A 22466-nucleotide genomic window follows, 5' to 3' on the forward strand; every position below is an offset into this window, starting at 1 on the left:
TTGCCACCACAACAGGCTAAGTTTTGTATTTTTAGTAAAGACCTGGTTTCACCATGTTGGCCAGCTGGTCTCAAACTCCTGACCTCAAGTCATCAGCCTGCCTCAGCCTCCCAAAGTGCTGGGATTACAGGCGTGCGCCACCGCACCTGGCCGGGAAAATACTTTAACTTATATACAAACAGCAAATATTAAGAAATGACCCTATAACCAATAAAAATATGAACAGAATATAAAAACAGAATTTACAAAAAAATTGCCATGTAACTATATTAAAAGATGCTCTACTTATAAGAGCAATGAAATTTTATCTTGCAATGAGATAGCATTTACACGATCAGATTGTCAAAAATCAAGAAGTTTAACAGCACCAGTGTGCTATCAAACAGGTTCTTTTCATACATTGCTGATGGGAGACAAAATTGGTAAAATTTCCAGGGAAGGCAATTTGGTAATACTAACTAAAATCATTTTCAAAAATTGCTTGTGGGATGAAAATTATAAAAATCTTTGTGGGAGGAAGGGAATTTGCAAAACTTTATCTATCCAAATGAAAAAACAATGCACACACTTCTTTAACTTGGCACTTGCATTTCTAAGTATTTATCATACAGATATGCATGAAGGAAATGAAGTATCCTTGCATATCAATAAAATGTTAAAGGACTGGTTAAATATATCTTCATATGTCCCTCAGGCACACTACAAAACTATCACTATGAGGCAGATATGTATACGCTGCTACGGAAAGATTTCCAGACTGTATCAAAGAAAGTTGCAAAATAGTACGTATGTTATCAACTGGGTTAAACAAAATATATGTGTGTGTGTGTGTGTGTGTGTGTATATACTTTATATACTTTGTAGATTACACATATACACACATTAACTATAGAATATCTTGTGAAAATTTTCACAAGAAACTGGTAACCCTGGTTGCCTTGAAGGAAATATTTATTCACTATAATAACCTTGTTTCTTCTGAATTTTGTGGAATATAAATGCATTACTTATTCAAAACGCATACACATTTTTATATTAATAGAAAGCAAAACCTGAGGCCCAAAGGTATCTCCCTAATTGACAAAAGATACAACCTTGCGTTCTTTCAGCAAACGTTAATTGCTCATCACCTGCCAGGTATTGTGATGGAAGCTAGTGCGGAAGATCCCCCAATGACCAGGAGCGCCCGACACCTGTCCCCAGGGTGAGCCCCTAGCGCGGGGCGGGGACAGGGTGGACAGCGTAGGGCGCAGGGTTGGGCTCGCGAGGCTCCCCGCCGCGCGGAGGCGGTAGCAGGACCCAACCGTTCCTAACGGTCCAGGGACCAGGACAGCGTCTGGAATAAAATCTTCCAAAGCAAACTTCCGCCTGCAGAGACCCGCTCCCTTCCTCGCCCCAACAGAAACGCCCCCCGCCACCCCGCGGCGTAGGCCTTCACGCTGTCGCCTCGACTCGTTTCCTCGAATCCCCAGGGAAGGGTGGGCCCCTGGCGCCCCTACGGCCCACTGCCCCCTTACCACTGCGGTCGGAGCTCGGGTCTCACTCTCCTGCCGCTGTTTCGGGCCACACCTTGTGTCCGTGCCTCCGCAGAGGAATAGAAGAGTGGGTCCTCGCTCTCTGCGGCGCACCGCTTGTCCCTTCACCTCCTCTCCATCTACAAAGCTTATTTCATGTTTTCCAAAAAGAAAACGTTTTCTGTGTCTCTTGAGTACTCGTCGCCGTATGCGGAGCCAGACTGATCTACACAAAAGATCGCAAGAGAAACAACTAATGGAGCATCGCCCATCATGAGGCTGCTCTCCCGATGGTCACTGAGTTGTGTTGTGGCACTGTCTTTGTACAAAGACACCAATTTTGTGCGAACGGTGACACGCATGATTCAATACTCTCACGCCTGGGTCCCAGCAGCATGAGCCCCGATTTTCCCCCAAGGGTTAGAAGATAGAAAACTCTTCGGTAATTGGCCTAGAGGTGGTCTGCGAGGTCGCCGGGAAGCTTGTAATTGGCTGTTTAATTCTCAGCAGGTGCGGTCTCAATTAACAACATCTGCTTTTCCTGGAGCTTATTGGCTGACAGGGTGGGCCAGCTTTGGATTCCATCCGGGTAATTGGGCAGTGGCTAGCAGCAGCCACGTCGCTCAGGGGCAGCCCGCGGAAGGATTGGTTGTTACGGGAGAAGGCGATTGGTCGGACTGCGAGTAGGGTGTTGACTGGTGCTAGCGGGCTGCGGGGGCGGGGAAGTGGCGGCTGAAGCGCCGCAGGCGGGGCTCCCAGTCGCCGTGTGAGTGGGAGGCGGCGGCGGCTGTGGCTGCAGCTGGGGTGAGGCGCGAGGCGGCGCGCTCGACGGCTGACTGGAGCAGCGGTAAAGGCGGGGATGGCGAGCGAAGGTTTGGGGAGTGGGAAAGACTGGGTCATGGGCAGCCCTGGCCACTAGGAGATGGAAATGCGGGATCGAGGGAAGGGAGAGATATGGCGTGCTCCGGGGCGAGGGAAGGATGTGGGGCGCAGGGGCGGGAGTCAGAGCCCTGGGCTGTGAGACGCCGCTCGGGGGCAACTTGACCCACTGGGAACTCGTAACTATATCTGAGGAAAATGCTCCGGTCACACGCTTACGCCACAACGGACCCGGTGCAGGAGCGTTTGTGTTTGCCCTGAGTCAGTTCGCACTTGTCCACTGGGCCTTTTTGAGACGGAGAGCTGCCATCCATGTATCACTTTGCCTTTAACTTTCCCCAGCTTTTTCTTTAGTTATCGCTAATAGGATGGCTGTTTACAGTCGTCAGAATAATACTTTGGGGTTTTTGTTTTTCCAGTATCCCTCCTTATTCTTTAATGCAGGTATCATCGTGGGGATTGGCTGGAGATCCCCATTAGAAAGACTGACTTTTAGACCCTTTCCTTGTTTTGAGAGAAAGGGGTTGACGCTTTTTTTTTTCTCCTGAATTTAAAATAAAACGTACCAAGGATGAGAACATTGAGCTGCTTCGATTCAAGCGTGTCACCATGTTGTAGGTCCTTGGCAGGTTCTGGTTATGAGGAGATTCTGGAATGAGTTATCTATGCTTTCATGAAGCTAACAATGTGATTTGACTCCTGATCACATCCTATTTGACTCCTGTCATTTTAAATGATAAAGTAAGCCTTAGCAATGCATATCAGATAGTTGTTGGCAATTGTTCAATACAAATGTCAGGAAATTTCAAAGATAGCTTTTACTGAAAACTGTTTTCTAACCACATTCCTCACTCAGCAATGATCCTCATCTCCTTCTCTTCTTAGCTTCCCCTAGGAACTGTAGTCTTAAATTCTAGTCTCTTCCTCCTTCCCATTCAATTTTTAAGTAATAAAATCAAACACAAGCTAGCAGTCAGTACTACGCAGTTATCCCCGTTTACATTATATTATTTTCCATTTCTCTTTAAGAGAAACCTACAACTGAAAGGATATGAAAATTGTGAACAAAACCATAGTGACAGATCAAGTAAATTCTCATTTTTGAGACATCAGCTGATAACTAGCACAAATTCATTTGCAATGTCTGAAGACGGGTTAGTGAAATTTACCTTTTGCTTCAAATAGAAGTCGGCCAAAAAAAGCCACGTCTATAATCTCAGCTACGCCCGATGATTGTGGGAGTTCAAGGCTGCAGTGAGCTATGATCATTCACTGCATTCCAACCTGGGTGACAGACCAAGGCTCTGTCTCTATCCAAACAACAACAAACTCTCCAATTCGTTTGCCTTCCATCTCCATCATTGACACCTGGACTAGTCCCTGATTGGTCTCCTGAAGCTACCGTTGCTGCCTTCAATTCATTCTCCTCACCACGGACACAGATGTTAAGAATGAAAGCATGGCATGTGTGAATGCAGGCATATTGGGGATCCTGTGGAAGCGCATAGCAATGTAACTCAACCCAGTGTAGGGGATCGAGATTGAGGGGCGTTGGCTGCAGAGGCCTCTCGGCACTTGATCTTGATAGTGTCAGAACTGGAAAACAAAAGTTCTGCTAGTCCTTTGGGCCTCTGTAAAGAGGTGTGATTATGACTGGCCATCAAAACAGACTTATTTCCCTTGCACACTGTATTGTGTAGAAATGACTAATTAGCTGTGTGACCTTAGATCAATCCTTTTCTATCCCTGAGCCGCCGTTTCCCAAATTGAACATTATTAATGGAATCAAATAAGTTCTGTAGTCCCTTCTAGTTATAAAATCTTTTGATTTCTCTGCCCCATAAGCATGAATTATGGCCAGAAAGGTGTTTTTAAAAGCAGACAGCATGAAAATACAGATCAAGTTTATTCTTGTTCACAGGGCTAGATTTCAGTTTCCCAAAGCCTTTAAGACCTAAAGACTCCTGCCCGTCAGGATCTTCCATGCCAGACAAGAAACTCCATGAAGGCAGCTGCCAAGTCTATCTTGACTGTTGTGTCCCCAGTGCCAAGCACACATCAGAACTCGATACTTACTGGCTTGAATAAATGTCCATTTACTGCAGTTCATTCATGTAGTATTGGTTTGCAGAAGGAAAGTGAGTTGTATTTTAATGAGATGATTTTCAGCTATGCACCATCTAAGAAATAAACCTTAAGGTTCTAGCTCTAATCAGCTGTCACATTGACCAAGAATTTATACAGTCGTCCCTCCCTTCATTATCTGCAGGGGATTGGTTCCAGGAACCCCGCAGAACCCAAATCCATAGATTCTCATGTCCCTTGTATCAGATGCATAGTATTTGTATATAATATACACACATCTTGCCCTATACTTTTTTTTTTTTAACCCCTTGAGACAAATTCTCACTCTGTTGCCCAGGGTGGAGTGCAGTGGTGTGATCAGTTTACTGCAGCGTCCACCTCCCGGGCTCAAGCCATCCTCCCACCTTGGCCTCCTGAGTAGCTGGGACTACAGGTGTGCATCACCACGCCCAGCTAGTCCTTTGGGCCTCTCTTAATCAATTTTTTTTGTTGTTGTTTTTTCGTAGAAACAGAGTCTCGCTGTGTTGCCCAGGCTAGTCTTGAATACTCGATCTCAAGCAGTCCTCCCACCTCAGCCTCTCAAAGTGCTGGGATTAACAGGCAAGAGCCACTGTACCCAGCCTGTTTTGGTGTTTGTTTCCTAGACTATGAAGGTTTCCAAGTAGAAATTCTTCTTCCTCCTTCTGTCCCCAACATGCTCAGCACATAAGAAAGAGCTAGCACTATTTAACCAAGACGCATTAATAATGGAGACAAGCTAGGAACCTGAGTGGTCATATAAGAAAATATCTAAGCCTGGCACGGTGGCTCACGCCTTGTAATCCCAGCACTTTGGGAGACCGAGGCGGGGGGATCACGAAGTCAGCAGTTTGAGACCATCCTGGCCAGTATGGTGAAACCCTGTTTCTACTAAAAATACAAAAATTAGGCAGGCGTGGTCGCGGGTGCCTGTAGTCCCAGCTACTCGTGAGGCTGAAGCAGAAGAATCGCTTGAACCCAGGAGGTGGAGGTTGCAGTGAGCTGAAATCGTGCCACTGCACTCCAGCCTGGGCAACAGAGCGAGACTCTGTCTCAAAAAAAAAAGAAAGACAATATCTAAAGTGATCAGGGGACAAAAGAAGTCAAATCCTTTCCAGACACCAAGAATAAACCATCTCAATATAGGAAAGTAGCAGTTTGGGAAGTATGTATTCAAGATTTATTTAAGCCAAAAATCTCCTTTATGAAACAACTTGTCTCCTTTGGTATATACAAAGGTGCTTATATAATACCATCCACATCTTCAGGGTGGTGAAGGGTTTTATTTGCAGCCTATTGAAAAAAAGAGAAGCTAATGTTTATCCAATGAGTTGGAGAAAGAACCTCATAAATGAAAGCAAACAGCCTACATTAAACTCAACCCTTTCTGTCCTACATTCTAGAAAGGTCAGGAGAGAACAGTATTCCCTCAGATTGATAGTCTCTAAAAATGATACACTGAATTTACCGAGTAATGACCCAAAATAGGCATCGCACTTGAAAAGAGGTACCCATCCCCCACCCCAGTAGTAAAAGGCGGTTTTATTTTTGCTCAGGCCGCGAGTTCGGGCAAGAAGGTGGATTAAATTTGTTTAAAACCAGAATATAGAAAAAATAGATTTGGCAAACTTCTGGTAGTTCTCTGAAGAACTTTATTCAGTTCTATTGATCAGTGAAACTCTGAGGCCAGATGCAAATTCTGGTCATCTGTATGACAGTGTAGTAGTCTCCCCTTTTCCATGGTTTTGCTTTCACTTACCCATAGTCAATACTGGTCCAAAAAGATTAAATGGGAAGTTCCATAAATAAACAATTCTTAAGTTTTAAATTGTGCACCATTCTGACTAGCATGGTGAAATCTCCATCCTGATCCAGATGAGAATCCTGCCTTTGTCCAGCATATCCATGCTGTATATGCTGCCCGCCTCTTAGTCACTTAGTAGCCATCTTGGTTATCAGATTGAAAAAACCTATAGTTTTCAGTACTCCAAGGCATCCACTGGGGTTCTTGGAACATATTTCTCAAGGATAAGAGAGGATGACTGTTGTAAGAAACCTACCTCCAGCCTCCCTTACCTGACTCTATCTGCTCCTCAGTGAGATTTCAGTGCTAGATGTTCTCCTTTCTCTCTTCACTCTTCCTGATTGGCTGTGCTTTCCCTGAAAGCCTAAGTTTTGTTCCACAGTAGGTTTTGTATTAGTGAGTATGTTTTTAGCCTTACCAGGATAAAGCCAGTTTTTCCCCCCAAGGTGAAATTTTTGTTTATTATAATTATTTGGGTTGAATTTTTGTACCTGGAGGCAAATTATAGCAAAGTTACATTTACTCATTTTTAAGCAAATCTCATTTAAAGCCAGCTTGCTTTATTCTACTTGATTGTAATACCTAGAAATACAGATATTTAGTTTTCAGTTTTTTATTACCTATCTTTAGTTTTTTTAGTCTTCAGTGTTTTTTTAACCACCTACAGTACTTTCTATCAGTACTAATTTTGAATTGGATATGTTGATCAAAATAAAGAATAAAAATACAGGTGCTGTTACCCGAGAGTTTAGGTAAAAAGAAGGGTGGGAAAGGATTTCTAAAATCACTTTACAAGGTTTTTTACATGCAAATAATAACCCAGACTCTGGGTTAGAGATTAGATAACCTCTTCAAGCATGTGTACTCTTCTATAGGATTAATATTTCCTACTTTACAGGGTTATATGACTATTACATAAAATTATGTAATGTGCCTGGCATAGTAGCTACTCAACACATTTATCTTTTCATTTGTGTGTCTTTAGTGCCACAATAGCATCTAGCACATAGTACTTACTCCAGCTCTTGTGCTGAGAATAAACTGAATGGACAATGGCAAATGCAGGAGCGTCATTAGGCAATGCAGTAATCTAGGGAAAAGATGGTGTTTTAGAGCAGGGTCATAGAACTGCAAAGAGAAAAAGTGGTCAGATTCTGGATAATTTGAAGGTAGAGCAAATAAGATTTGTTGACAGGCTAAGTGTGCAATGTGAGAGAGAGGATGACTAAGGAAGTAAGAGAATGCAGTCAAGGCGGAGCACAGTAGTTCACCCCTGTAATCTCAGCACTTTGGAAGGCTGAGGTTGGTGGATCACTTGAGCCCAGGAGTTCAAGACCAGCCTGGGCAACATGGTGAAACTCTCTCTCTACAAAAAATACAAAAATTAGCCAGGCATGGTGGCATGCACCTGTAGTCATAGCTACTGGGAGGCTGAGAGGTGGGAGGATTACTTGAGCCCAGAGGTTGTGGCTGCAGTGAGCCATAGTTGCACCACTGCACTCCAGCCTGGCAACAGAGAAAGACCCTGTCTCAAAAAAAAAAAAAGGAATGGCCATTTGCTGAGATGGCAAAGATTATGGCAAGGGGGTAAATCGGGAGCTCAGTGTTAAGTTTGAGATGTATATTAGACATCAAATGGAGATCCATGTAGGCAGTTGAGAAAGGTCCTACATGGATCTATTAATTTGGAAGTTATCAGCATATAGATAGGAGTTAAAGCCAGTCTGTGAATGAGACTTGAGATCACCAAGGAAGTGAGGTAGAACAGAGAAGAGGGCAAAGGACAGATCCCTGAGGCACTCCAGTGTTTAGAGGATAGAAAAATGCAAAGAAACCAGCACCTGGGAGACGGATGGAATAGCCAGAAAGGAAAGAGGAAAACCAGGAGGGGGTGCTATGGAGAAAGTGTTTCAGGGAAGAGGGAATCACCAGCTGTGCCAAATACTGTGGGGACATCTGGTGAGATGAGAACTGAGAATCAGTCTTTGAATTGAGCAGTGTGAAATCATTGGTGACCCTGATGTGAGCAGTTAGAGTGGATTTAAGAAAAGAACTTTGGCCGGGCGCGGTGGCTCAAGCCTGTAATCCCAGCACTTTGGGAGGCCGAGGTGGGCGGATCACAAGGTCAGGAGATCGAGACCATCCTGGCTAACACGGTGAAACCCCGTCTCTACTAAAAAATACAAAAAACTAGCCGGGCGAGGTGGCGGGCGCCTGTAGTCCCAGCTACTCAGGAGGCTGAGGCAGGAGAATGGCGTGAACCCGGGAGGCGGAGCTTGCAGTGAGCTGAGATTTGGCCAGTGCACTCCAGCTTGGGTGACAGAGCGAGACTCCGTCTCAAAAAAAAAAAAAAGAAAAGAACTTGAGGACAGATATATTGACACTCAAGTTTTCCTTTAAAAGGAAGAAAAGAAATGGGAAGTAGTTGAAGTGAAATCCAGGAAGGGTTTTCTTTAAGAACGGAGAATGTTTGTCTGCTGATGGGACTGTCTAGTAGAAAGGAAAGAAAATGTTAATAATGCAGGAGAAGCAAGGAGAACTTGTGGAGCAGTGCTTTTATGAAAGACTTCAGTGCTAGGAGCAGAGACAGTTCATCTGTGGTCACAGGAGAGAACAGCAAGCATTTAGGCACAGGTGGAGGTAGGTGGGAAAATGTGTAGAAGCTTGTAGATATTTTCTCTGAATGCTCTACTTTCTCAGTGAAATAGAAAGCAAGGACCTCAGTTGAGAAAGGTTGGAGGAGGCAGCATGAGAGGTTTGAGTGGAGAGGGATGCTGAGAAACTATGTGGAATAAGGAAATATAATGAGGAACACATTAAAGTTTGCTTGGCAGCAAAATGAAGATACAGTGTCAGAGAAATTCAGCATGAAAGCCTGTAAGAAGGCCATTACTGTGGTCTAAATAAGATTTGGGCTTCTGAATCAGACCAGATGCAGCATTGTTGATGTCATTAACATGTAGGTAGTAATTGAACCCACATATGTGGATGAAATGGTCTAAAGAGAGCAGAGTGGCATTAACAATTGATGGCACAGGATGAGAAGCCCAAACTTGGAAGGACCCTCCAGGGAAATAAGAGGAAACCAACAGAAAGAGGGCACAGAAACCAAGGAAAGAGTTTTGTGGAGGGAGTGGCCACCTTCTTGCTACCGCAGAGAGATGGATGAGATAAGGCTCCATGCATGCCCTCTGGGTTGATTATCTGGGAAATTACAGTTTTGGTGATGGAGTAGGGAAGAACCCCATTTCACTGTTCATTAAGGAGTAAATAAATAGAAACCAAAAGTAGAGACAGTAAATGAAGACTGTACTTCCAACAAAGATAATAGTAAGGCCTTCACTAAGCCTGGAATGGCATTACTTGCAGAGGCAGCAGCTTCTGGAAACCCCTGGAGGCATAAAAGGACTTAGATAAGTAATTTTAAATAATTTAATATGAAATCTAAGTATATATATTTTAAATATTTGATTCATTTATTTTATTTATTTATTTATTTTTGGTTTGTCTTTTAAAACTGATCAGGGTGGGGAAAGTGAAGTATGCTTCTATTTAATTCTATGTGTACCTTAGCTAACTTTAAAAAAATACCCTGAGCCCTTTTTATATGAAATAAATTTTGAAATTGCTGAAGCTCTTGAAATTGGAAGGTAGGCAGTACTAGTCTTTTCAATAATAATGTGCTCCCATGCCTCTCTGCTATTCATACAAGTATTGGATGAAAGCTCCCTCTTTTCCCTGCTTTGCTTGTTTCAGGATGTAAGTCAGAGTACAGCAGAAAATGTCCACTGAACGAACTTCTTGGACAAGCCTGTCCACCATTCAGAAAATAGCCCTGGGCCTCGGGATCCCAGCCAGTGCAACAATTGCCTATATCCTATACCGCAGGTATAGGGAAAGCAGAGGTATGTGAACCCTGTGACTGTGCATGTGAAAATGTTCAGACATGCTTCTGCCTTGTTAAATTGAAAAAAACTCTTTCCTTGCCAGGTATTGTGTGCGTTTTTTGTGGGGTTTTTTGTTTTTTTTTTTTTTGTTTTCTTTTTTTGAGACGGAGTCTTGCTCTGTCGCCCGGGCTGGAGTGCAGTGGCCGGATCTCAGCTCACTGCAAGCTCCGCCTCCCGGGTTCACGCCATTTTCCTGCCTCAGCCTCCCAAGTAGCTGGGACTACAGGCGCCCGCCACCTGGCCCGGCTAGTTTTTTGTATTTTTAGTAGAGACGGGGTTTCACCGGGTTAGCCAGGATGGTCTCGATCTCCTGACCTCGTGATCTGCCCGTCTCGGCCTCCCAAAGTGCTGGGATTACAGGCTTGAGCCACTGCGCCCGGGGGTTTTCTTGAGACAGGGTCTCACTCTGTCACCTAGCCTGGAGTACAATGGCACAATCTTGGCTCACTGCAGTGTCGACCTCCTGGGCTCAAGCAGTCCTCCCACCTCAGCCTCCAAGTAGCTGGGACCACAGGCATGTACCACACACCTGTATTTTTTGTAGAGATGGGGTTTTGCTGTGTTGCCCAGGCTGGTCTTGAACTCCTGAGCTCAAGCAACCTGCCCACCTCGGCCTCCCAAAGTGCTAGGATTACAGGCATGTGCCTCCATGCCTGACTCAGGTATTGTGATTGGCTTTCTCTGAGGAATCTTTGACTAAAATTATTTAGTCTTTTTTTTTTTTTTTTGCTTTGAGATGGAGTCTCACTCTGTCGCCCACCCTGGAGTGCAGTGGAGCAATCTCGGCTCACTGCAAGCTCTGCCTCCTGGGTTCAAGCAATTCTTCTGCCTCAATCACCCTAGTAGCTGGGATTACAGGTGTGCACCACCACTCCTGGCTAATTTTTGTATTTTTAGTAGAGATGGGGTTTCACCACCAGTGTGGCTGACCTCAAGTGATCCACCTGCCTTGGCCTCCCAAAGTGCTGAGATTATAGGCGTGAGCCACCACACCTGGCCTAGTCTTTGCTATGTTGTTACATAGCAAAGTAAGCCAGTCTATGAAATGAACTCATAACTCCATTGATGTGTTTTCTTCAGCAACATCAGCATAGCAAAGAGTTCTTTTTAAATTTCTATACTCATCTTTTTTCTATATTCCTTTTCTCTAGTTGTTAGTAGAAGGCACTTACCTCAAAGGCTGGATCTAATAGGACCTAGAGAAATGACTTATGTACATATGAGTCAGGAGAAGTTCTGAGCCTAATGGACCTCTCAGGCAACCTTTGGCCTTCATTCTTCTCCTGTAGTCATGTCTTGGGAGAAGTAATTTGCCCAAACCCCAGCACCTCTTTATTGCAGAGTCTGTTTTTCCCATTTTAGCATCTGAAACAGTGTCCCAGAGAAAATGCCCATCTCTGATCTTTTGGGACCTTCTAATTCCCATTCAGATGCCACTTTTCCTTGTTACTATGGTTGAGATCCTCACTTTATCTCTTGGATCAGTGTCTCTTTGACAGCCAGATTCTGGGGAGGACTGGTAGTTATAATAGCTTTGGGTGTTACCTAAGTCTGATCTGATGAACAATGATCTGTGCAGAAGAGCGGCTGACATTTGTTGGGGAAGATGACATTGAGATAGAGATGCGGGTTCCCCAGGAGGCTGTGAAGCTCATCATTGGCCGGCAAGGAGCCAATATTAAACAGGTAAGTGTCTGAGCAGGCAGTCTGCTTTCCCAAGGATTGATTCTGTTTATTGATTTCTTGTTTCCTTCCACTGACCCCATATCACAAAACATTCCCATACTCTGCGTGTGTGTGTGTGTGTGTATGTGTGAATATATATATATATATATATTTTTTTTTTTTTTGAGACGGAGTCTCGCTCTGTCGCCCAGGCTGGAGTGCAGTGGCCGGATCTCAGCTCACTGCAAGCTCCGCCTCCTGGGTTTATGCCATTCTCCTGCCTCAGCCTCCCGAGTAGCTGGGACTACAGGCGCCGGCCACCTCGCCCGGCTAGTTTTTTGTATTTTTTAGTAGAGACCGGGTTTCACCGGGTTAGCTAGGATGGTCTCGATCTACTGACCTCGTGATCCGCCCGTCTCGGCCTCCCAAAGTGCTGGGATTATAGGCTTGAGCCACCGCGCCCAGCCCACTATGTATATTTTTAAAAGAACAAATAGAGGAACTTTTTAGCTAACTAAACTTTTTAGACTTCCCTTCTGGAGAAGAGTACTTCTCCGTAGAGAAAGGATGACTTAGTTTGAAATATGGGTTTTTGACTGGGTGATTGTCAGCATGTTATAGCTTGAATTATCCTTTTCTTCTTCTTCTTCTTTCTTCTTTCTTTTTCTTTCTTCCTCTTCTTCTTCTTCTCCTCCTTCTCCTTCTTCTTCTTCGTTCTTCTTCTTCCTCCTCCTCCTCCTCCTTCTCCTCCTTCTCCTTCTTCTTTTCTTTTTTGTTTTGGAGAGGGAGTCTCGCTCTGTCACCCAGGCTGGAGTGCAGTGGCTCGATCTCAGCTCACTGCAAGCTCCACCTCCCGGGTTTACGCCATTCTCCTGCCTCAGCCTCCCGAGTAGTTGGGACTACAGGGGCCTGCCACTTCACCCGGCTAGTTTTTTGTATTTTTTAGTAGAGACGGGGTTTCACCGGGTTAGCCAGGATGGTCTCGATCTCCTGACCTCATGATCCGCCCGTCTCGGCCTCCCAAAGTGCTGGGATTACAGGCTTGAGCCACTGCGCCCAGCCTAAAATGTTTCTTTTCTTTCTTTCTTTTTTTTTTGAGACGGAATCTCGCTCTGTGGCCCAGGCTGAAGTGCACTGGCCGGATCTCAGCTCACTGCAAGCTCCGCCTCCCGGGTTCCCGCCATTCTCCTGCCTCAGCCTCCCGAGTAGCTGGGATTACAGGCACCCGCCACCTCACCCGGCTGGTTTTTTTGTATTTTTTTAGTAGAGACGGGGTTTCACCATGTTAGCCAGGATGGTCTCGATCTCCTGACCTCGTGATTCGCCCGTCTCTCCTTCTTCTTTTCTTCTTCTTTTTTAGACAGAGTCTTGCTCTGTCGCCCAGGCTGGAGTGCAGTGGCGCTATCTCAGCTCACTGCAAGCTCCGCTTCCCGGGTTCATGCCATTCTCCTGCCTCAGCCTCCGGAGTAGTTGGGATTACAGGTGCCCATCACCACGCCCCGCTGATTTTTTGTATTGTTAGTAGAGATGGGGTTTCACCATATTAGCCAGGATGGTCTCTATCTCCTGACCTAATGATCCACCCGCCTTGGCCTCCCAAAGTGCTGGGATTACAGGCGTGAGCCACTGTGCCTGGCCAAATTATCCTTTTCTACTGTGGAATTAATGAACTCTCATTAATTGACAGTAAATATTGAATGACTACCTGGTTCTTCTTACCATCTTCCATTGTTCAGCTGAAATGTCAAGAAAACAAAATATTTGATTCTCTAATCCAAATAAAATTAGTGAGGGGAAAGGATTCTAAACACAAAGATAAATGGGTTTGAATTCACTGCTATTTGGGGTTACATTTGTTGCTAATCTCCTTCCATAAGGTGAGGACTGGTTGTATAGATAGTAACAACTGAGGTTGTATATAAAGTAACTGAGGATTGGTTGTATAGATAGCATTAGCTGATGCCTTTGGCTAACTCTATCTACCTCCAGGGTTTGTTTTAGAGTGTCTGTAGCTAGGCTCAAAAGGGAACTCTTCCAGAATGTACTGCCAAATGTCCTTTTCTTTGCAGCTGCGGAAACAGACAGGTGCTCGGATTGATGTGGACACAGAGGATGCAGGCGATGAGCGAGTGCTGCTTATCAGTGGTTTTCCTGTTCAGGTGTGCAAGGCCAAAGCAGCAATCCATCAGATCCTGACAGAGAATACCCCAGTGTCTGAGCAGCTTTCAGTTCCCCAGAGATCTGTGGGCAGAATCATAGGTACCACTAGATGGCTTCCTCTACTGTTTCCTTTATTCTTTACCTTTGCTTCTCTTTCACACCTTCCCAAGGGTTTTTTCTGGCCTAGTTCCCTTTTACCATGTGAGGGGGAAAAAAGGGACATTGAGACCAGAGGTTTACTGTTTGCAGAACTGGTGGTAAAACCAAACCTGTTTCCTCAAAAAGTTGTGTGATCTGAACCTTACAAATTGATTCTTTATGGGTTCTAGTAGATGTATTATATTTACCTTATAATTGATTTTTAAAGGGAAGCTTGGATGCTCATGTTATCTCAAGTCTTTTAAGATAGTGCTCTGGAGAGTACCATTTATGCTTTCCCCTAGAGCATCGCTTAGTGCTACTGTTAGAGGCAGAGAAATGTCCTGTCCTTGATCCAGTGTTCTGACACATCATGTAGCATATCTTACGACCTGATACGGCCATGCTGAGGGGTCAAAATGAAAATGACATGAAGTTAGCCAAAGTGTAGAGTTTAAATAAAATGGAAAAAACAAAGAATATGGTATTCTCCTTTTCACAGTAATGATTTCAGTAGCTCCTGTTTTCCATTCAACATCTTGAATTTTGTTCACTTTAGAAATGAGAACTGATTCTCAGGCCGGGCGCAGTGGCTCAAGCCTGTAATCCCAGCACTTTGGGAGGCCGAGACAGGTGGATCACGAGGTCAGGAGATCGAGACCATCCTGGCTAACCCGGTGAAACCCCGTCTCTACTAAAAATACAAAAAACTAGCCGGGCCAGGTGGCGGGCGCCTGTAATCCCAGCTACTCGGGAGGCTGAGGCAGGAGAATGGCATGAACCTGGGAGGCGGAGTTTGCAGTGAGCTGAGATCCGGCCACTGCACTCCAGCCTAGGCGACAGAGCCAGACTCCGTCTCAAAAAAAAAAAAGAAATGAGAACTGATTCTCTTCTCCTAGTATATGCAAAACAGTGCTTTCTCCAGTAGCTAAGGTTGGCCAGGAGGGAAGGGCAGGTTTTTATGTATTGTTTAATGTAGGGAGAGGCGGCGAGACGATTCGTTCTATCTGTAAGGCCTCTGGAGCCAAAATTACCTGTGACAAAGAATCAGAAGGGACATTACTACTATCAAGACTTATAAAAATCTCAGGAACACAGAAGGAAGTGGCAGCAGCCAAGGCAAGTAGCTAAGAGACTTGAATTATACCTGAGCATGAGAAGATCCTTTTACTCTATCCCAGGTCAGAGTATCAGCCTTTCTCTTATTTTCCACAGCATTTGATACTGGAGAAAGTTTCAGAAGATGAAGAACTTCGAAAGAGAATTGCTCATTCTGCAGAAACCAGAGTCCCACGCAAACAACCAATCAGTGTGAGAAGAGAAGACATCACAGAGCCAGGTGGAGCTGGAGAGCCAGGTTTATGGAAAAACACCAGTTCTAGCATGGAGCCAGCTGCACCCCTGGTGACTCCTCCACCCAAAGGAGGAGGCGACATGGCCGTGGTGGTGCCAAAGGAAGGTTCCTGGGAGAAACCTAATGATGACAGCTTTCAGAAGTCTGGAGCCCAGGCCATCCCAGAGATGTCCATGTTTGAAAGTATGTAACAAAGAGGGAGCCCATTAATCATAGAACATAGAAATACTGGCTTAGACATTGGAGAGATTAGAAGGAATGCTTTCTCAGTCTGTGACCAGCCAGTATAATATGGCTGGGGTCAGGACAGAAGATTCAGTAAGATGTTATGAAGATGGGATGGAGGTAGAATCCACACCAATAGTTGCTGGACAGTTTGAGGATGTAGATGTTGATCACTGAAAATGATTTATGCAGGTTTAAGATTCTGCTCCTAATTGCAGGAGAGAACTTGGTGCCTCTTCCACTCTGGAGCAAAGTTGGTGAAAGTCTTCTTCCTTTTCCAAAACCCAACCTGAACCACTTCTTTCTTGAGACAGACTATACTAAGTTGTCACCAGCAAAAGATAGATACGTGACCTTTATTAACAAAGATGAATTAACCAAGAGGATATTTGTAGTTTATTATTTGCCCCAAAACTTTCTGTGTCTGGGTACCCTCTGAGTAGGCCTATAATTCTTGCCTTCACTGTATGCATTTTTTATGAGCTAGCAGACCTATGTGGTGAGAATGCACAGGAGCTTGGAGGTATAAGTAGACAGGGTGGGAAAGAGAGAGCTCCTTTTGCCATGTTTTACCAGTCTGCTCTGTTATAACCTCTTAGGTTATATCCTTTAATTTCCAACCTTTTAGGTTAGTTTCTGTAGCAGAACAAATGAGTCTGGGATAAAGTCCTAAAAGTACTTCAAATGGTAATTGTTTTGTTTTTGTAACAGCTTAACAAATAACCTAGGTTTTCTGCTTAAAAAAAAAAAAGAAAAAAAAAGAAAAAGAAAAAGAAATACTGGCTTAGGGCGTGGTGGCGCAACCGGTGGTCCCAACTACTTGAGAGGCTGAAATGGGAGAATCACATGAGCCCAGGAGATCGAAGCTACAGTAAGCTGGGATTACACTGTTGCACTCCAGCCTGGGTGACAGTGAGACCCTGTCTCAAAAAAAAAAAAAATTAAATATTTTTTTACAAAGAAATACTGGCTTAGATTACCCAAAATAGGAAGCAATAAAAAGTCTTGTTTCATGAATACACTTATGTCTATCATCAGAGATATACGTTTCTGGTAATAATATTTTACTTGAATTAATACTAAACATAAATATTTTTCTAAATATAAAACAGCTGATGAAAATGGCGAAATGCTGACACAGGAAACAAATGAGTAATACATCAAATAATTGGATTTACCTGATATTGTTTCTCTAGACATACTTTTTTTTTTTTTGAGACAGAGTCTTCCTCTGTCTCCCAGGCTGGAGTGCAGTGGCACGATCTTGGCTCACTGCAACCTCTGCTTCCCAGATTCAAGCGATTCTCATGTCTCAGCCTCCTGAATAGATGAGACCACAGATGCACACCATCATACCCGACTGATTTTTGTATTTTTCAGTAGAGATGGGGTTTCACCATGTTGGACAGGATGGTCTCAAACTCCTGGCCTCAAATGATCCATCCTCCTTGACCTCCCAAAGTGCTGGGATTACAGGCATGAGCCACCACACCCAGCCTAGACATACTTTATCAACAAGTAAAATTCTCAGCCAGATTTTATATTGCCTGTTCCATTATTGTTTTAAAAAATCATCACTATTGAAAAAGAAAAGGCTGTGAGCTATCTCTTCTATACATAGGTGCTAGCGTGGGCAAAGAGGACCTGGGTCCCCAAGAAGCTCACAGACTTGTCCAGGGTCACATAAGCAGTCATTGGTAGAACAGGATCTGGAACAGGCCCACATCCGTCACTGTCCATGTAAAGGTTGCTGTCCACATATCTTTTTACTGATCCGTGCTTCAGCTAGCATATGGAGATTTACCTTCTTTATAATTGGTGACTGATTTGAATACGTAGCACATGACAAAGAGTGTAAGCTGTTATTACTCAGTTACATGGAAAGGTACAAAGGATAGCTTTGTATCTTTCTTTAGGATATTCTTGTTTGATTCATCCAGTTGCCTCTCCTGCCATTTTAAAGTGGTAAGAGCCATTGGTATTTGTACCTCTCACTGCCCTGATGTAGTCTCTTCATTCCAACCAGAGATGGGTCCAATGTGGCCACCATCCTTATCTCTGTGTTTAGTCCCCAGTCCTGACTTTAGTTTCCATGCTGATGAGTACCTAGAAGTCTACGTCTCTGCTTCTGAACACCCTAACCACTTCTGGATCCAGATCATTGGCTCCCGCAGCCTGCAATTGGATAAGCTTGTCAATGAGATGACCCAGCACTATGAGAATAGTGTGGTGAGTTGCCATAGGGACAGGGCTGGGGTTTAATGAAAAGAAGGCAGATCTTTTTCATTGTACTCTCTTCCTTTCCCTGTGGAGTATCTACTTGTTCTTTCTTCCACCTGTGATTCTGTTTATGAGCCTACCACTTTGTAACTCTGCTTTTCTTCTCCTCCTCCCCACATATAGCCTGAAGACTTGACTGTGCATGTAGGAGACATTGTAGCAGCACCTTTACCTACAAATGGTTCCTGGTATCGAGCCAGGGTCCTCGGCACCTTGGAGAATGGGAACTTGGACCTCTACTTTGTTGACTTTGGAGATAATGGAGACTGTCCACTGAAGGACCTCAGGGCTCTCAGGTCAGTGCTGAGGTCAGCTCAATCCCAACTACTGACTCAGTTCTGGCCATAGGGTGGTGAGCTGTTGGCAGTTGTCAGGGGGATTTGGAAGGGAACCTGTTTACAGAGAGCAGATGGTTATCATCTCATGTTAATTGGTTCTTTCTAAAAGCAGCAATATAAGAAGATGTTTCTGGCCCCAGGATTCTAATTTTAGTTTCATTTACTTCAGGAGTGACTTCCTAAGCCTTCCATTTCAAGCAATAGAATGTAGTCTGGCACGGATCGCTCCCTCAGGTAAATTGGTCATGCCACCTTTTGAGCTTACCTCCAAATAGAATAACTTTCATACAGTTCATTGGAAGGAATTCTCACATTCCCAGGCTTTTTGAATTCTGGGGCGTCAGGTGCCTTTTCCTCACCAACACTAGCAGCAGCCAGAAACTTGCCTGGCAGACCCAACCCGACCAGAGAAGACACAGGTGCCTTCCTGAGTAGAAAAGGGTAGTTCCAGCTTCCTTCCAGGGTATAATCCCCTCCCCTATCAGCAGTAACCCCTACAATCTTTTGCCAGGTGACCAATGGGAAGAGGAAGCTTTGGATGAGTTTGATAGACTCACTCATTGTGCTGACTGGAAGCCTCTGGTGGCCAAAATCTCTAGCTATGTCCAGACTGGGATCTCAACTTGGCCGAAGATCTACTTATATGATACTAGCAATGGGAAGGTAAGACTGGCATTCACTCACTGCTTACCATATCTTCAGTATATTTATGGCCTAATTTACTTTTTCTTTCTCAGAAACCCTTATCTGATAATACTCTTACTTTTAAGATCCTTCTCACCATCTCACCAAAGGAATGTCTTTGAAGTGTCAGTCCTTCTGCCTTGTTTCCTCAAATTTTCCCTTGCTTACTGAGAGAACATCATTCCCTTTTCATTTTTCTTCTCAGAAACTTGATATTGGGTTAGAATTAGTACACAAAGGATACGCAATTGAGCTTCCTGAAGACACAGAAGAAAAGAGAGCTGTCCCAGACATGTTGAAGGACATGGTGAGCCATTGTAGTTATATAGGGTGCTGCTTCCAGGCAAATCTAGCACATAGACACTAAGGACTTATAGTCCTGATACTGTGTTAGCTTTCCTGAGAATTTTGAGCTCCTCCAGTAGTTGACCAAAGGAGCATTTTGTCCCTCTTGGTAGCCAAATGCAACTGCCTTAACCAGGTCCTATGAGAAGAATGAAAGGGTGGCCTCTTTTTTCCTAAAAGCCAACATGTTCCTCCTTTTTTACTGTTTTCATCCACTCAGGCCACAGAAACAGATGCCTCTCTCAGCACCTTGCTCACTGAGACCAAAAAGAACTCTGGAGAGATAACACATACCCTGTCCTGCCTCAGCTTATCAGGTACAAGCAGTATTTCCTCCCTAGAGCATCTTTGGAGATTAACTTTTCTCATTCAGTCGTTCCAGACTAGGGAGGTTAATTGAAGGCTTGGTTCCTAGTCAGGTCATTGAGCACCAAGAGGTCTATTTTTCGTTTGAGCCTCGCTGGCAGTGCCTGCTAGAATAGGGCAGTGTCTAACTTTCTCCTTCTCATTTCTCTTCAATAGAAGCTGCTTCCATGTCTGGTGATGATAACCTTGAAGATGACTACTTACTCTGAAGTCTGGGCTTCAGCTTGCTCAGCCATCTGCTTTGCTATGTGAGTGCAGCTATCATCTTATCTGTAGCAACAGGAAAGTAATGAGGGTGACAGTGGGGCACTTGCTTTGATTCCCTCTTCCCTGTGCCCTGTCTTAATATACTTCTTTGCAGCTGCTTTCCTGCAGCTTAACTTGCTCTCAGATTGAGCACTTTCAAGCTTTTTGTGTATTTCTGTCTTTGGCAGGATTTGGCATAGGAACTGGTGCCTGGAGAAGAGGAGTGTATGGTAAAGGATCCATGCAGTCCTTCCTTTATTACACATACAGTCTGGCTTGCTGTGAACCAAATTCATGTTCTCCTCCCATTGGACTACCAAAAAATTGGACTACCACACCACAAGTGTGTCTCCCCCATTCCACCTCCTGATCCTCCCCAACCCTCCAGTGTTTGAATACTGCTGTGTTACTTCCAGGCCATTCAGCGTCAGGCTCAGTCCCTCTACCAGTCATGATACACATTACTGCTAGGCTGTATCCTTTTCGAGGCTGGGAAACAGTCAGGCTTTGGTCATTGGAAGTGATGATTCTGCAGACTTCTGACTCACCTTATCAGGTGACTCTGGTTAAGGAAAGCTTTTGAGTGGTGAACTCAAAGACTCCAGTTTATCAGGAGGCAAAGGCAAAAATTAGCATAATTATATTTAAAAGCCTCAGGAAGTGGGAAGAGAACACTGCCTCCTAGCCTCAATTGCTGATATGTTATTGGAGACAGGCTTTTGAAACTGCTTTGGCTATTTCTCTGTAACCTTTAGTTAAAATACAAGTAGAAAGGAGACAGGAGGCTCAGGAAATTTTCTAAATTGCTAGTATAATATCTATATGTATATACACATATACACCCATGGAGAGAGAGGAAGAGTATACAGTTCTGTTTAAATCATTCAGAGGATTTTTTTGCCAAATAAAGTTCTCAAGACAATTTTCTAAAACCAAATTCTGATTGAATCACAAGGTGGAAGCAGGCTGTGAGCCTAAATCTGGTGAAAACTGCCAACTGCCTCACAGAAAGGCAAGTGTCCCTCCCATATACACATTCATATTCTTTTCCTAAAGTCACTTCAGAAATAACCATTCACTGGCTGGGCATGGTAGCTCACACCTGTAATCCCAGCACTTTGGGAGGCTGAGGCAGGCAGATCACTTGAGGCCAACATGGTGAAACCTCGTCTCTGCTAAAAATACAAAAAATTAACCGGGCGTGGTGGTGTGCTACTTGGGAGGCTGAGGCAGGAGAATCACTTGAACCTGGGAGGCAGAGGTTGCAGTGAGCTGAGATCACGCCAGTGCACTGTAGTCTGGGCGACACTCTGTCTCAAAAAAAAAAAAAAAAAGCCGGGCAGGGTGGCTCATGCCTGTAATCCTAGCACTTTGGGAGGCTGAGGTGGGCAGATCACGAGGTCAGGAGATCGAGACCATCCTGGCTAACGGTGAAACCCCATTTCTACTAAAAATACAAAAAATTAGCTGGGCATGGTGGCAGGTGCCTGTAGTCCCAGCTACTCGGGAGGCTGAGGCAGGAGAATGGCGTGAACCCGGGAGGCGGAGCTTGCAATGAGCCGAGATCACACCACTGCACTCTAGCCTGTGCGACAGAGCGAGACTCCGTCTCAAAAAAAAAAAAAAAAAAAAATAGAAAAATTAGCTGGGTGTGGTGGCAGGCACCTGTAATCCCAGCTATTCAGGAGGCTGAGGCACGAGAATCACTTGAACCTGGGAAGTGGAGGTTGCAGTGAACCCAGATCATGCCACCACACTGCCAGCCTGGGCAACAGAGCAAGACCTTGTCTCAAAAAAAAATTCACTAAGAACCAGGACCAATTTAGGTTTAAGCTATATGAATAAGACCCCACCTATACTATTTAAAAGAAAAGGCCCAGATTAAAATTCTAGAAACCTGAATTCTAGGAGCAGCTCTGGTAAGTAGTTCATGTAGTCTTGCAGGAATCTTTTCTTTTTTTTTTTTTTGAGAGGGAGTCTCACTCTGTCGCCCAGGCTGGAGTGCAGTGGCCGGATCTCAGCGCACTGCAAGCTCTGCCTAGTCTTGGAGGAATCTTTAAGGAGTAAATCTCCACTGTAAACTTTTTCCAAAATTTTAACGTGTTTCCTTATAGTATCTTTCCATTTCTGACAGTACTGTGACGCTCCATTGAGAGCCCTGAAGTACTTGAGGTGCTTGGAAGTAAATATAAATGTATAAGTAATGTGGATGGTAGAAAAATGGCAAGTGAAATGAACTTTTTTTAAGGATAAAGCAAGATAAACTAGAAAATCAAAAATTAACACATAAGGATGCCTCACACAGGTCTTTTAAATTTAGAGATTAGTGAGGTCTACCTATATACTACATGGCAACTATATTTTCTCACAACCACAATTCTCAAAATTTATTTTCTCAGAAAAATCTCAATATTAGTC

The 22466-nt window shown here is 44.2% G+C and overlaps 1 protein-coding gene across 4 annotated transcripts; it reads left to right on the forward strand.

Moving 5' to 3' along the window:
• Window positions 1-1112: 1112 nt before the first annotated feature.
• On the forward strand, window positions 1113-20980 carry TDRKH (tudor and KH domain containing). Of its 4 annotated transcripts, none has more exons than XM_033199133.1 (14): window positions 1113-2024; window positions 10057-10205; window positions 11827-11933; window positions 13982-14171; window positions 15190-15329; window positions 15426-15747; window positions 17858-18018; window positions 18193-18365; window positions 18577-18641; window positions 18919-19070; window positions 19297-19398; window positions 19657-19753; window positions 19959-20050; window positions 20237-20980. In XM_033199133.1, exons 2-13 carry the CDS (start codon window positions 10082-10084, stop codon window positions 20009-20011), a joined length of 1686 nt encoding a protein of 561 aa, XP_033055024.1. In that variant the 5' UTR covers window positions 1113-2024; window positions 10057-10081; the 3' UTR covers window positions 20012-20050; window positions 20237-20980. The 4 variants fall into 4 exon arrangements, with proteins under 4 accessions (XP_033055024.1, XP_033055023.1, XP_033055022.1 ...); XM_033199132.1 differs by lacking the exon at window positions 1113-2024 and adding an exon at window positions 2195-2386; XM_033199131.1 differs by lacking the exon at window positions 1113-2024 and adding an exon at window positions 2222-2361.
• The last annotated feature ends 1486 nt before the right edge of the window (window positions 20981-22466 follow it).

Source organism: Trachypithecus francoisi, unplaced genomic scaffold, assembly GCF_009764315.1.
Source record: "Trachypithecus francoisi isolate TF-2019V2 unplaced genomic scaffold, Tfra_2.0 Lachesis_group5, whole genome shotgun sequence".
NCBI classification, from domain to species: domain Eukaryota; kingdom Metazoa; phylum Chordata; class Mammalia; order Primates; family Cercopithecidae; genus Trachypithecus; species Trachypithecus francoisi.

Bases quoted from the DNA above. Each gene is read 5' to 3' on its own strand.
- TDRKH (XM_033199133.1), top strand. From the start codon at position 10,082: ATGTCCACTGAACGAACTTCTTGGACAAGCCTGTCCACCATTCAGAAA. The intron at 11,934-13,981 runs GTAAGTGTCTGA...TTTTCTTTGCAG, and splicing joins AAGGAGCCAATATTAAACAG to CTGCGGAAACAGACAGGTGC. The intron at 18,019-18,192 runs GTGAGTTGCCAT...CCCCACATATAG, and splicing joins AGCACTATGAGAATAGTGTG to CCTGAAGACTTGACTGTGCA.